The sequence below is a fragment of the Epinephelus moara genome, chromosome 21 (assembly GCF_006386435.1).
Source record: "Epinephelus moara isolate mb chromosome 21, YSFRI_EMoa_1.0, whole genome shotgun sequence".
NCBI lineage: Eukaryota > Metazoa > Chordata > Actinopteri > Perciformes > Serranidae > Epinephelus > Epinephelus moara.
Window position 1 is genome coordinate 6,800,459 of NC_065526.1, and position 14,955 is coordinate 6,815,413.

Here is a 14,955-nt window from a genome sequence, read left to right on the forward strand (position 1 = left end):
TGATACAAGACAATTTTTGGCCTTTTAACAAGGCTAAATAGTGCTGATTATTTACCGTTGGTAATTTTAAAGTGAAGTTCTGCAGAAAGATTCATTTCCAGGTCGTCAAGTAGCCAAACCACTAGCCTAAAGAGTTGGTATATGAGATCTGGAGTGAGACTCAACAGTCAGCTGTCTTTCTCCAGAATTACATACTGCTCCTTTAATACATGCGACCCATCGTGCTGTTAAGGTTGTATTTCACTCGACAAGTGGAATCTAGCAAATTTGGCTGAAAGTGGAAGCCTAATTTGCTAACATTAGCACTGATTCTAACAGGAGCTAGCTTTTGTTTATGTTAGCAGCTCTCACACTCAGTGCTGTGTTCGCCCTGCGATTTATAAAGAAGGGGATCTCACTAGGGTCAGCTGTCTCTCTTTCATTGCTCATTGTCCATAGAAACAGAAATTACCATGGGCACTTTATGGACACTATGGACACTTTATAAACACCACAGCTGTTTGCTGTTTTTGGCACATACAATCACTTGCACTAGATGTGCTCTCTTTAATCCACTGCTCATTTTTATTCACTTCTCATCATTATTATTATTATTATTATCATTATTATTATTTATCATCGTTTGTTGTATTTTTGTACTTTATTTTTGCATGCCTAGTTTTTAAAAAAAAAAATTTTTAAGTTTAAATTTTGAAATTTTTTATCTTTCTCCTTGACTGCTGTAACACTGGAATTTCTCAATTGTGGGATCAATAAAGGTGTATCTTATCTTATCTTATCTTATCTTATCTTATCTTATCTTATCTTATCTTACAATTGGCCCTAATGCATGCTATTGTGCACATATTATCTCGTCACATGGTCAGAGACTTGACATTGGATAACATGAACATATATATTACTCAGTGATCATCATTGCAGATCTGTACATCACAAAAAATACCAAAGAAAATAATAAGTTAAGAAATTATTAATTGAATTTAACAATTTTAATAGTTGATTTATAGTTATAGATTATTTGACTCATAGAAAAGTTGATTTATAGTTATAGAATAAGCATATTTTACTGTGTTTTTTATTGTGATATGGATCCCCCTGGGTCTGAAATAAAGAATGAATTATTATTTTGTCATATATTTTTGTTATAGATGCTATCAAGTGTTTTACAAATAAAGAAAAAATAAACATGACGGAGATGAGAGTTCTTTGAACACAGGCATATTTCAAGGTGGCAGTCACTCATAACGACCCATTCTCCACCCAACGCATTGTTGGAGGGTCCCTCTCTCTATGGGCCCCCACCTCATGGGTCCCAGTGCAACCACACCGCCGGCACTGTCTATATTTACACTGCTGATTTGAATGATGACACTGGGTAACATACGGAGCACTCGCAGCAAAAAGAGCCGGTTACCAACACTAGCCAGCTGGTTAACTGCTTATGTGGCTGTTGGAGTCGTAGTGATATTGTGATTTATTTTCAGTTCCCACCTACACAGATATTGGAACAATTGCATTGCAGCACCAACATCTTCAGTCCAAATATTCACGCCACCTGGAGAACATTAACGTAGGAGGTGCTATCACAGCAGAAAAGTAGATTAATCCGAACATTTCTTCTTTTTTGGTGATTGAAATTCTGACCACATCAAAACACAAGTCAACACAAACACGGCTGATATATGTGCTGAAGTATTTTTATTTCAGTTCAACTTTAAACCTCGCTCTCAGTCCTGTGTACCAACTGTCAAAAAGGGAATACAAGTTGACCTGGAGAGAGGGTGACAGGGTCTTGATGGTTGCAATATATCCTAGAATGGCTCCTCACCAGCTCCTAACAGGACATGTTTCCACCTTGATCCCCATGAGAATGCACTCGCTTCTATTTTGAGTCTCTCTGCTTGACTGCGCTGCCAGTCAGAGAACGGAGCACACTCTCTCTTTTTCTTTCTTTTTTTGCTGCTGCAAGGCATTAAATTTGAATGTTTGATTAGTTTACTGTAAAAGCATTATGCAAAGAAAATGTTTAAGTTGACTTTGGCTCAGTCGTCCTAAATGTCATTTAAAACAAATTCCTGAGAGCTGATCTGATCAGGCACCCAGTAATCTTTTTTTTCCTGCTTCATACATGCTGCTATAAATAACCTGCAATGACTGAAATGCTTCTTTTTCTCTTTCTGTCACAGCATCCTGTTTGCAGATATCGTCGGTTTCACCAGTCTGGCCTCCCAGTGCACAGCCCAGGAACTGGTTAAACTGCTAAACGAGCTGTTTGGAAAGTTTGATGAGCTCGCCACAGTGAGTCCATTTCCCTTCTTTGAACATGGATCCCTCAATTAAAGCCGCTGCTGGCATGAAAAGCTGCTCTTTTTCTCTGTGTGTACACTTTGTCCAAACTTTGACACGGCAAGGATGAGTGTGTGTGTGTGTGTGTACTGCTTTGGCCACAGGCTGCTGGCACATGCCACTATTGTACCAGCTTAGCATGATGTCACTGTGAATACTGGAAGCCCATATGATGCATAATATGATTATCCAGTGCTTCATTTGAGGAAGAGTTGACAGACCTCTTTAATCTAGGCCAGATTTACCCAGAGCTAAACCTCGCGTCCACTCCGGTTGTCTGAATGAACTGAATAAAGGCACCACTGAGTCCTACTTGTCCCAATCTCTCTTGGTTCACATGTAGAAAAAGATTTCAGCTCTCCCATCTGTCAATATATCACTCTTTGTGATTTCAGCGCTGAAAATCCGCTCAACTTTTGCTGTGAATTTGACCGCTGCGGTTAATCTAGTCGCTTTGGAGTGTGACGCTATCCATGCTGGTGTTACAAAATCTTTTAATCAAAACAAAAACAAAAAACACACAGTTACCTTGATGTACTTTTACTTTAAATTCTGGTAGTCGCAATCAAAGCACATCCTGCAGAAAAGCTATGACATCTCTCCCTCTCGAACACTGCAAATTTGGCTGACACATGTATTTTTGTTGGTGAGAAGGTTGAGCCCCTGAGCCCCTGCAGATCCCCCTGCCACAGCCTTATCTACATGTAATCTGGCCTCTATTACTTACACTGGGCACATGCCCTTGTCAAATCCATTAATCCACAGGATTACAACTAACCCTTTTATGCTTTCATAGAAGGTTTTACTTGGCCCGTGTCGGGGGTTTCTATTTTTAACTTGTTTGTTTACGCGCACAAAATTAGAACCGACTAAAAAGAGAGCGTCTCTCATTTAACTTGCAATTGTCAAACAATTGTCATTGCCTTTCCAATTAGTCTTGGATCAGTTGCTCTACCAACCTCTTGCTGTTTTGCATCAGCTGTAGTCTGAATGTATTCCTGGGAAAGTTGCATTTTACCCCGAGATGCTATTAGCCAAAACAAGATGATTCCATGCATGGGTGGCTTATGAGACAATAGGCCCCTGGGCACAGACATGCAGAAGGCACCACCACCGCTCCTGTATCACAGCAAGACACAGACTTCATGGTTGTGTAGCCTCGTTTTATTGTTTTGAATCTTTTTGTAGTCATTAGGCATCTCTATTGGGTTTTGTGTCTCTGTGGTGTCCTTTGGTAGACGTTTTGCTTCTCTTTGTAGTTGCTTTGCATCTCTTTGTGGTCATTATGCAATCGGTCTCATTATGAAGTTGTCCAAATCTGATGCTTTGGCAGTGACTTGCAGCATCAGACACACACAAAAAAAGCTGTCCTTTAACATTGGCATGACATGCGGCCAGTCGCTGTCATAGTTTAAGGGCACCCGGTGGCGTCAGGGTACCCTGGAAATCCAGAGTTCTCACGAGAGCACAATTTGAATTTGCTCAGCGAGTCACTCTGGCAATCAGTAATGATGCTCATTATCCATGCCCTTGTAGCCGAGCTGCACCAATCACATCGGTGTATCTGATATAGGTGGGCCAGAGGCGAGCTAAACAGATGACAACAGCGCTGCGATGACCAAGTCCAGAATCAGTCAGTAAACATTGCAAGATAGCTACGGATGAACGCCAGTTGTTTGAAATGGCTTTGGCCGCTACAATGAACGAGTTAGACTTGGCTTTTTCTCTAAAAGAGGAACAGAAGACGGCGCTCGAATCTTTCCTTTGCAAGAAGGACGTTTTTGCTGTTTTGCTGACCGGATACGGCAAGAGTCTAATCTACCAGTTAGCTCCGCTGGTAGCTAAGCATATACGTCACCCCGTGTATTGTTCTGATTGGTCGTAGTGTTATCCAATTGCGTGCAGTGATATTTTCAAATGCATGCTTGGTGCCGCCCCTCGAGTTGGGCCATTTGCATTACTCATAGCCAGACCCTAAATCTGTCTAGATTTGGGTCTGGATTTCCAGGCTAGCGTCAGGGGGAATCAGGCAGGACAAGAACAAAAGTTAAGGCAGCAGAAGTCCGAGTAGGGTGGGTGGGAGTTATGGTGCATGGGTCCAACAAACACCAACCTTCACCCGGGAGAGCGGTGTTTGTGTCCCAAACCCTATTCTTTTTTCCTAAACCTAACCACATGCTTTTGTTGCGTAAACCCAACCATGTACATTTGTTGTTAAAGGACAAAAAACGTCAATTCACAGTGTTGTACCGAGGTAGCGCTTTTATTTTGAAAGAGACTGTATGTAAACGGTACATTTCCTGTCAGAATGAAAGTGTATTTTGAAAGAAGTCAGTGCATGTAACAGGCAGAACTTGACACGGTGTCCCAGAACGTCAACAACCAACGCACCCAGGGTACCTTGCACCTCGTATCTGGATGTGGAAGGACACGACCAAACGTCGATATGTGACTATATGTTTCATAGTCGTCTCTCTTTGTATCTCTTTGTAGTTGTTTTCTGTCTTTGTGGCTTTTTTGTCTCTTCCTGTTCAGCATGTGTTGATTTGAGTGACATTTTGCAGATGAAAGCCAAGGAAGGGCCCTGACACTTCAGGCCTGTTCATTAATCCATCCATGATCCCATGCATTACAACACACTCAGAGACACACTCTTATTTATAAGTCAAGTCATGTCAACAAGTTGATGCACTTGAATTTAAGCCCTTTCCCCCTTCATTTCAAAGATGCTACAATTCATTTAGCTTCAACTGATACATTTTCACTTTCATCTCCCGAAGTGTTTTGGCTCGGAGGAATGTTATCTTGAGCTGCGTCAATTCTGTTGTGATTGGAGCTGTCTCATTCTGTGGGTTACAACTGGTCTGATCTTCGCTTGGCTGCTAGCTGGGAGCCTCGTGTTACACTGAAAGGCTGTCCCCAGCCATGAATCTTGTCATCAAATGTTCTAGCCTTGCCCTGACCCAAAGCCCCACTCATTCTGATCCACTTTGGCAGGAAGTGGCAGTGCCAGTGACTCATAGCTGTGGTCACTGTGGGCACGCAGACTCTTCTCGTTCCATACGAAGAGCGGGCGATGCCACATGGCCACTGGGCATCATCTCATAATACCATTCCAGCACCATCCCCACACCACCTGTCCACTCTTTGGACTTGTCAAGCTGCATGGGAAGTGGGCCAGGAACGCAGTGTACTCCTAAAGTGCTGTTGTAGTAGACTGAGTCTCCTCTCCTCTCCTCTCCTCTCCTCTCCTCTCCTCTCCTCTCCTCTCCTCTCCTCTCCTCGCCTCTCCTCTCCTCTCCTCTCCTCACACCATCCAGCCAAAATGCTAATACAATAGAAGATAACACAGAGAATATGAACCAAGCAGTCTCATCTCCTTTTAACCTCAGCTAACAAACTCAAACCAGCCTTCTGAATTTGACACATATTCCCTTTCACACCTAATCTTAGACGTTAGATAAAATTAGACATTTTTGTGTTTGAGCATTTAGGAACGTACTATTTCCGTTTACCCAGAGAGACAGCCTTACAAAATTGATATGTGTTAGCATGTTAGCGAGGAGTTACCTATTTACACATCTAGTGCACATGGAGCAACATTAACATTTATTCAGAGTCATGGTTTTGGCCCCCTGGTAAATGTAAGCTCTTGTTTGGTCTCCATTAACCTCTAAGGGAAGCATCTGGTGTTTTAGTTGCTAAATGCTCTACCATGTTCACCATTGTGGAAACCGGTGCCTGCTGCTGGAAAGGAGGTTGATAAGAGCAGTGAGAGCAAACCGAAACGGTCTGGTTGCAGGACATGAAACCAAAACAAACCAAAACAATGAGCTAAAAGATGCTAAAACAAAGATATGAAAATATTTATTAGGGACACTCTAACTGTACGTTCAAACCAGAGGCTTCCAAAGAGGCAAAGTCTCTCACGGATGCCCAAGAAGCACGACTGTTGAAAATATTTGTGGCAGCTTTGGCCGCTCTAGTCGCTCATCACGTGAATCATTGAACGTTCGATCGTGCTTGTCAATTAAAGGAGCGGCAAACTAGACCTACCAACTACCTCCGCGACGCGGTCCCAAGCCCCATTCTTTTTATTTTGGTCTCTGTAACCGAACAGCGACATATTATAAAGGACTGAGTGGGCGCGAACGCAAGTAATCAGCTTCTTACACGGCTTGTTCTCTGGGACCCGTTCTCTGGGACTGCGTCAGAGCTCATTACCATAAAGTAAAACCAGTTTTAACTCCCCTTCGGACCCGCTCCAGTCGCCCAAGACGCGTGGCTAACGACCAGGTTGCCCAAGTCGCCCAAGTCGCCCAAGTCGCCGGGCTCTCATTGAAAATTTGGAAGCTCTGGTCATTGTTAGTTTGAACGTACAGTAAGAAATTTGCTCTTTCTCTGTCTGACTGTGCCAATTATCTGTACACTTGGATGTCATGTGTTGCAAGTAAATATGCTAACCCAGAGTGAAAGACAGTGTAGCCAATGTGCTGCATTAGCTTTGCAAGCTAACAGTCAGTAAGGGGTATAATAAAGCAAAAAATAAATAAATAAAAACTCATCTCAGTGGTCAGGTTTGGACTTTAAATTTGGTTGCACCAGCATTTATGAAGTGTGTGACCCTATCCAACGTTGATCATCACCAGCCACCACAAGTACAAGATGGTTTCCAACCTACAAAAACAAGCCAAGAGTTTACTGCTGGCTCCCGCTGTTGCAGATATTGATATGAAGGAAGAGGAAAAGGGAGCTTGACGGTTTGACTTCACTTTACTATTGGTTTTAATGCACATGTTCAGGATCTGAAATTAGCACCCTCCAAAGGCGACAAAATTCTTGGCAGTGGCGTGTTAAATTGTCGGGCCATCTGCCATTTTGGCAGACGAAGAACGGTAACAACAGAAAGACATGCCGTAACTGCTTTATAAAAATACTATTGGCCACAGAACCTGATTGACTTTGATTGGCAGTCAAAGTTCATAGAATTCTAACCAATAACCATCAATAAAAATATGTGTTTACTATTACCACTACAATCAACTTCACTACCTCATGTGTCAGTTTTGTCTGAAAGAGTAGCTCCAGGTGTAGCGAGTGTGTGTCGGCCAAGCAGAGAGAGTCAGTGGATCAGCAACCTGGTCTCACTCCGAAGTCGTCAAAATCCGGTGCATGGGCAGTGACTTGTCAGACACTGACGAAAAAAGCTGTCCTTTAACGTCGGCGTTATACAGTCACCGTTATAGTTTAACGGCGCTTGGTGGCATCAGGGGGAAACGCAGTGGGACAGGAACAAAAAGCGCAAGGTGGGCAGGTGGGAGGGGTGGTGGATGGGTCCAACAAAGACCGACCTTCACCTGGGAGGGCGGTGTTCATGTCCCATAAGATTCAACCACGTGCTTTTGTTGCCTGAACACAACCATGTGCGTTAGTTGTTGGCAGAAAAAGGGTCAATTTGCGTTGTTGTACTGCCGTAGTGCGTTTATTTTGAAAGAGACAGTATGTAAGCGGTGAAAACGGAAGTGTATTTTGAAAAAACAGGCATGAACTTGACACGGCGTCCCAGAATGTCAACAACCAGTGCAGCCAGGGTACCTTTCACATTGTATCTGGACGTGGAAGGTCCATGACCAAACGTCGGTATGTGACGAGGTCAGAGGGAGAATGTGTTGGGATCAGAGCAGACAGCTGTTAGCAATCAGAGCAGAGGAGAAATTAGCAGTTAAGTTGTCAAGTGGCGGGAAATGTATTACCTTTTAATTGATTTTAATCAATATCAGGATATTTCCCTTTCCTTAACCAAAGTGCTTTTGTTGCCTGGAGTCTGGACATGATCCCACCAATCTGGTGTCAAGTTCAAGACGTAAAAACTACTGTAAACAATACTCTTTCCGTCTTGGCCTGTGCCATATTAAGTAGGGGGTAGCTTGAAAATTGAAGTTTACAGGAAACCCACTCACACTGATCAGTATTTGCAGTCTGATTCCCGACACCCACAAGAACACAAGCTGGGAGTAATTATAACTCTTCACCACCAGGCTGAGAATCTGCCGACATCGGGCGCAGACATCTCGGGAAAGCCTTGAGACCGTTATCACGACCCAAACTTGGTCTCTGTTATATACACCAGACTGACACACAAAGCAGCGACATAATTATTTCATACATTGCTGAAGCTGTGCACTCCGTAGAAATGGTCCAAAGTGGGCTGTGGGCAAAAACATGACAACTGGATTTTTTAAGTGGATTAAATATAGGTAACATTACAATGATTGTGGCAGTGTTTTTAAGGAAAGTAAAAGAACAGGGAGTATTATTTCAAAGATGGATGACAAGGATAAAAAATAACACACCAACTGGTCACTCTATAAACACTTCTTCTTCCTGGCTGAGTTTCCAACAGTCTGTCCGGCTCCCCAAACAACAGCTTCTGTTGTGAGAGGGACTCTGTGATTAATTTATGGTCGCTGTGATGCTATATAACATTAATAGCTCTGGACTGAATGTGCTTTTGTGTCTGCCTGCATATGTGTGTGTGTGTGTGTGTGTATGTGTGCACGCGTGTCGTTCACCGTTTCCATGGCAGAGTTTCACAAAGCTTTTCATTCTTGTCTCTCTTTTCTCTCCTCTCGCAACACCTCCCTGCATCACAGCTCTAAGACTCCTCCGCTCCTTGTTTCTCAGCTTTTTGATTGACATGCAGCAGCCTACTTCCCTCAACTGTGTCTTTTATGCCCCGTGGTTCTCTGCACTCTCATCCTCTCTCGTGTTTCCATTTTTAGGATGGCTCAATGATGTATCTATCTCCTGCCTCTTACTTCCTTGACAAGGCAGAGTTCCCTTTTCATTCACACATATATGACTGTGAAGGGCTCACAGAACAGCCTGCATCGCATGTGCAGTGCGTGAATGCACGCTGGAGTTGACATACTTCATTGCCATATTTGCATCCTGAGTCTTTTTACCTTTGTTTTTTTTTTCAATAACAATTCACCCAAGCATATCTGACAATCAGTTGTCAGATCTATTATTCCCTGGTTAAACATTTTACTGTAAGAACTTCATTAACTGGAGGAAGTGACAAAGCAAAGACTCATTTAGTCGTGAGCAACGTGAGGTGGTGCAATTTCAATTCTAATCTCACTGTGAGAAACTAGTTCTTGTGAAGATTCCCAAAACAGTGGGAAAAAACAAACTACAAACAATTATATTCCTGATGAAAGTGCAATTCTGCAAAAAGTAAACTTTTAAAAACCTTTTCCATCGTTTGTACATCTGCGGGGTTATATAATGCAATATCCTACGCCAAGGAAAATATAACAAATACAACTGCTTAGGATGCTAATAAAAATGTATTATTTTTAAATTAGGCACAAGGACTGTTCACTGCCCACACTGTGACAGCTGCCTGCCAGAACCTAAAGTCTGGCTGTAAACACAGCTCAAATAACCCTGTTTGGGTTTGTCTCATGAGCAGGTGCAAGGATCACTGTCAAGTCCTGCAGTTTCCCTCAGACGCCTGTGTGCGAAAAACTGTAGACTGAAGCAAAACCCAAGCCAAACAAGCCAGCTTGAGATCCCGATGGGGGAGTACTTGAGAAAAAAATGCTTCTGTTTCAGGAGAAAAAAAGGAATCATGATGATGGTTGCCCTCTCAGTGAGCGTACCATATAGCACTTTCACATGAGACTCACATGAGGCAGATTAAAAAAGGACGATCAAAACTGAAGCAGCTGAGGCCAAAATATCCTGACTTTTAGTCACTATAGCTCCGTTTCCAACGAGCAGTACGGTTCAGTTCAGTTTCTGTTTCCACTGTGAAAAGTTATGGATGGTACCAATGGGACCGTTCTGTACCGTCCCCATTTTGGTCCCCCCTCTGTTGGGGTACCTAGCACACAGATCTGGTACTAAAAGGTGGAGCTGTGAACACTGCAGTCTGATTGGTCAGTAGCAGACGGTCACTCTGCTCAGGGCTGAGTTGTGGCTGGTTTTGAGGCTCATGTAACCACTGTTCATACTGTGGAGAGTTTTATTAGTGAACTATAACTATGAAATGAAAGGATGTTTTGCTGCCTCTCACAGCAGCTGGAGTCTGAGAAAAATAACTTAAATTCACCGTGCTGACTGCCGGCGACTTTTAAGGTGCAACGTTAACTTGTAATGTTACTCAATGCATGAGTTGATGACGTGAATCCATCAGCACACCTTAAATTTCACTGTATCAACTTTGACCATCACTTTAGTTTTTATCTGACATACACTCTTAGTAATGTGTGGAACTTTGACCATCACTTTAGTTTTTATCTGACATACACTCTTAGTAATGTGTGGATCTTAAAGCGTTTATATATATATGTATTAATTTTGACCGGATTATGTGAACTACATATATTCTAGTCCTCACTTGGAGAAAAAAAAAGCGTTGTGGAGCGTTGTACCTGTGGGCTCTGACACTAAACCCCTGAGCTTGCCTGAGAGGGACTAAATGCATAAACGTGCTAATTTTAAATATCCCAGAGAGACTCTCACTGCAGCCTGTTTTATTTTGTTCCGAAAATGTCAGCGTGTAACTCAGTTCTGTGGACGATAAACGAGGGGCAAACTTCTGTGTCACCGGTGATGAGGAAATACAGTGAGCACTGGACGGAGCAGTGAGTGACAACAACCTCGCCCACATTTAAGAGTACTGTTTGCAGTGGAAACACTTGGGTCTAGGTACCATGTCTGAAGGGTTACTTTTGGTTCCAAAGGTACCATACCAAAACTGTTTGGTGGAAACAGGGCTAAATACGGGTCAAGCTGCAAAAGCATTGAATCCTACACTTCCCATAATGCATCTGTAGTATTTTTTGTTAGACCTTTTCCAGCTTTTAGGCCCTGTTTACCAGCTACAGATATTTTTGAAAATGGATATTTGCCCCTTTCAAAACAAAATTTTTGTCCACACAACATGTTGTTTACAATAATCTCTGTCTACAAAAAATATACATTTTCAAAAATATCTCTATACGTGCAGACAAGTCTGTATAATGCTGCCTTTTTTGGTTGAAAATGTGTATTCGCCAAACCCACACAGTGGTAACTCTAAGGACACAATTATGACATTATCAGGGTTATTTTTCAGACTTGACAAAGCTGGTGCCACAATAGAAATTACACAACTTTCATACCCATTTTATGTGTAAAATCAGCCAAGAATTGACTTGAATTTTAATTTGGAAGTAATAAGCTGCATATTTTTTATTTTTTATAAATTGGAAAAATGTTATTGAATCATACAGTTATCAATAGCTTGTTAGTTTCAACACAGTTCCTACGCATTGCTCATTTAATTTCATAGAAAATGGTCTTTAGGTGTTGTTTAATATAATGACAGAGCAAAGCTGACAACATAAAATAACAGTGTAATCATCTCACTGAAATCTTGAATCACAGGTCACACTGAATAGACTGATAAAAAATATTATGTATTTTACATTTAATTTTGTAGACATTGACGTAATTCATATTATCATATTAAGCTTCAGAAATTCTGTTTCCATTTGCTTCTTTTATGTCATTATCTTTAATGTATGATGGTCATATCTGTTGCATTACACACATACATGTTACTCCAGTTCAGATGTATCTTAACAGCAGCCACATATTTTAATCGTTTTTAATATCTAATCTTCTAATCATTTCAGGAAAACAATACTCTGTGTTTCCAGTTCCAGTCAAATGTTCAGAAACACAGTGCCATCTTTGTAAATTAACCACTCTTGGATGCTGAGCATTTGTTATTTCTTGTATCACATCTGTTAAATATATCTACATGAATATGCTTACAGATCTCCAACACCCGCTCGCTGCAACCCACCAGTTCATGGTGGGTGGAGGAAGTGTTGATATATTATTCATTTGTTGCTGCACATAAATTAAAGCATATTAATTTAAATCAATAAGCGAGCTGGGTGACAAAAATGGTAATATCCAGTCAGTGCTCGCTTGCAGGCAGAGACGGAGAGAAGTCAGCGGAGCAGGGGGAATGTTGAGAGAACTTCTGTATGCGCTCTTAAAGATTTTGCCAAACAGTGGGCACTCGCAATGAATCATTGTCGGCCTGTATCGATGTAATGTTGACATGAAATAATTCAAGCCAAGGTAGGAAAATGTTTGTTAGATCTCTGTAATGGCCTAATATAAAATGCATAAAATAGTGTGATTGCTCAATTAGAATTAAGACAAGTGTTTCAACTCTGCTACAAATCTACATGTTCAAACAGCTGCAGAAGGGCAGATTCAGGGACAGACAGCAGCAAACACACATTGTGTCTCATGTCCTTTCAACCCCCCCCAAAGGCTACAGGAGTGGAAACCCTAATCTTTAGCCCCATCAATAATGTGTACACAGCACTGATCTTTGTCTTTGTGTGGAAGACAAAGCACGGTGTGTACTGCTCTCTCCTTTGGGGACTTGTAGGAAATGAACTGCTACTCTCAGCTGGCTCATCTTTTCCTTCATAATCATTTACTGAATGTTCCCCTTCCCTGTCTCTGTGTCCCTTTTTGTCTCTCTCTCTCTTTGTCTGTGCGCACTGAAGTGTTTGCTAATTTGCATCTCTGCAAGCATACGGGTGTATTGTTTGTGAGGTGCCTGGTATAAACCCACACCACACCTTTTATTATTCTGACCTCACTGAAAACGTAATGTTAGTGATCCAAAACAGTCATCTTAAAAGGGCAGTTCACCACCAAATCAGAAATACATATTCTCCCTTCACCTGTAGTGTTATTTATCCATCTAGATTGTTTTGGATATCAGCTGTAGAGATGTCTGCCTTCTCTCCAGTATAATGGAATTAAATGGCACTCGGTTTGTGCTCTGAAATCATGACCAGGTTACTCAAGACAATCCACAGACCTTGTTGTGAGCAGTTTCATGTAGGAGGTGTCAACGTTATAACCATGCAGACAAAAGCATGCATCTACTGCTAGCTCACCTAGCACCACCAAGCTAGCTAACATCACAGCTCAGTGAGGATGCTATTAAAGTTTACATCTCACACTGTCATGAGCATGAGTCTCTTGTCTATGAGTAGATGCACGCTTCTGTGCGCTGATGCAGTTGGTGGGTGTGCTTCGGTAGAATGAAAATAGTTCCTGCATGAAACTGCTCACAAGCCAGTTCAACTCATTCAGGATATCTTTTTGTTATCTGGCTTGATTACCTTAACACTGGCCTTCTGGATAACCGGTACTACAAAGCTGGTTATCAAGTAGTTCGGTCAACTCTGGCTTTTCCTATCCAGCCACAAGCATGTTTATGTGATAGAGGCAGGGGCGTTAATTATGAGTGACATCGTCAGAACCATGAATGAACCAGTGGCGGCTGCTGGTCTTTCAAACAGGGGGAAGCTCACTTTAAGTTTACATCATAAAATTTGTCATACTGTAGCGAGGCAGTAACTTTTAATTGAAGCTGTTTTTCAACCACACTCATGCCATAGAACCACAGCAAACACACCTCAAATATTTTCAGATGGGTTTAAACAACTGAACTGTGGTGAAAATGAGCTATATCGCTTATGGAAATAAGGAACTCCGGACGGCACTCTGTCAGAAGACTCCACTCGCAAATATCCGCATGGGACTGAGCTTGAAATGCAATGATGCCGGTGTGTATTTCCAAAGCACTGTCAATCACAAAGGGGTTCAGCCTTTTAGACAATTCCAATTCCATCATCATGCATACACCGATCGTCCTCTCCCGCCTACCGCTCCATTGGGTCCCAGGGAAGCTGAGCCTCCCTTGAAGTGACGATTTTGTCGCAATTATCCAATGACGGATTCATCCTGGTAAAAAGAGAACCCGCTTTGTTGTACTGAAAACCCAGAGTGAACCCTGAAGTTACCTCGCTAATTCTAAATCCTGCTCTGAAGTAAATAAGCTGGTCATGATTTCTGGAAAGAGACAGTTTTTCAAAAGTATTTTTTGGCACTTTGAGCGCCACAAGCCGAGCGCCATCTAGTTCTGTAACATTGGAGACAAGGCACACATCTCTATGGCCGATATCTTCAACACTTTGCCACCCACACCAGAACAATCTAGTCTGATAAACAGCACTGCAGGTGAAGGGAAAAATATGTGTTTGGGATTCTAAGGTGAACTGTCCCTTTAAAAAAAAATGCTGTGCTTCCTTTAATGACAACTGTAAATAGGTGTCATACTTTACCTGTCCCTAATTCACTGTACCCATCTTGACCACCCAGATTGCCCACAATGCTTCAGTCACATGACGGTGGTAATCCTGCTTGGGACTGAATCAGCCCCTATAAGCCCTCACAGTGCAGATTAGCACAGGAAAAGTACAGAGTAGGAGACTCTGTAAGTACCAGGGCTTTCCCCTGCTTCCTGTAGCTTCAGCCATGTCTCACTATAGCCCCATCTGTTGCTGCTCCGCCGTGACCTGAGTAACCCTGAAGAGATCTCACTGACCCTGTTACTGTAACAGAGAGTTTTAGTGTCACATAAAAATGGGAGACACCTGGAGAGGATAGCATAAAGTGTCATCTCATAGAATTTCTCCAGCAGCTTCATGACAATAACACTGCATTTTGTCTTTT

The 14,955-nt window shown here is 42.1% G+C and overlaps 1 protein-coding gene across 2 annotated transcripts in view; it reads left to right on the forward strand.

Moving 5' to 3' along the window:
• Positions 1-14,955, forward strand: part of LOC126382925 (adenylate cyclase type 1-like) — a 60,551-nt gene that overhangs the window by 17,626 nt on the left and 27,970 nt on the right. For both annotated transcript variants that reach the window (XM_050033207.1, XM_050033209.1), the window contains exon 4: positions 2,187-2,298. In XM_050033207.1, the coding sequence (XP_049889164.1) occupies positions 2,187-2,298 (112 nt within the window). The remainder of the gene's footprint in view (positions 1-2,186; positions 2,299-14,955) is intronic.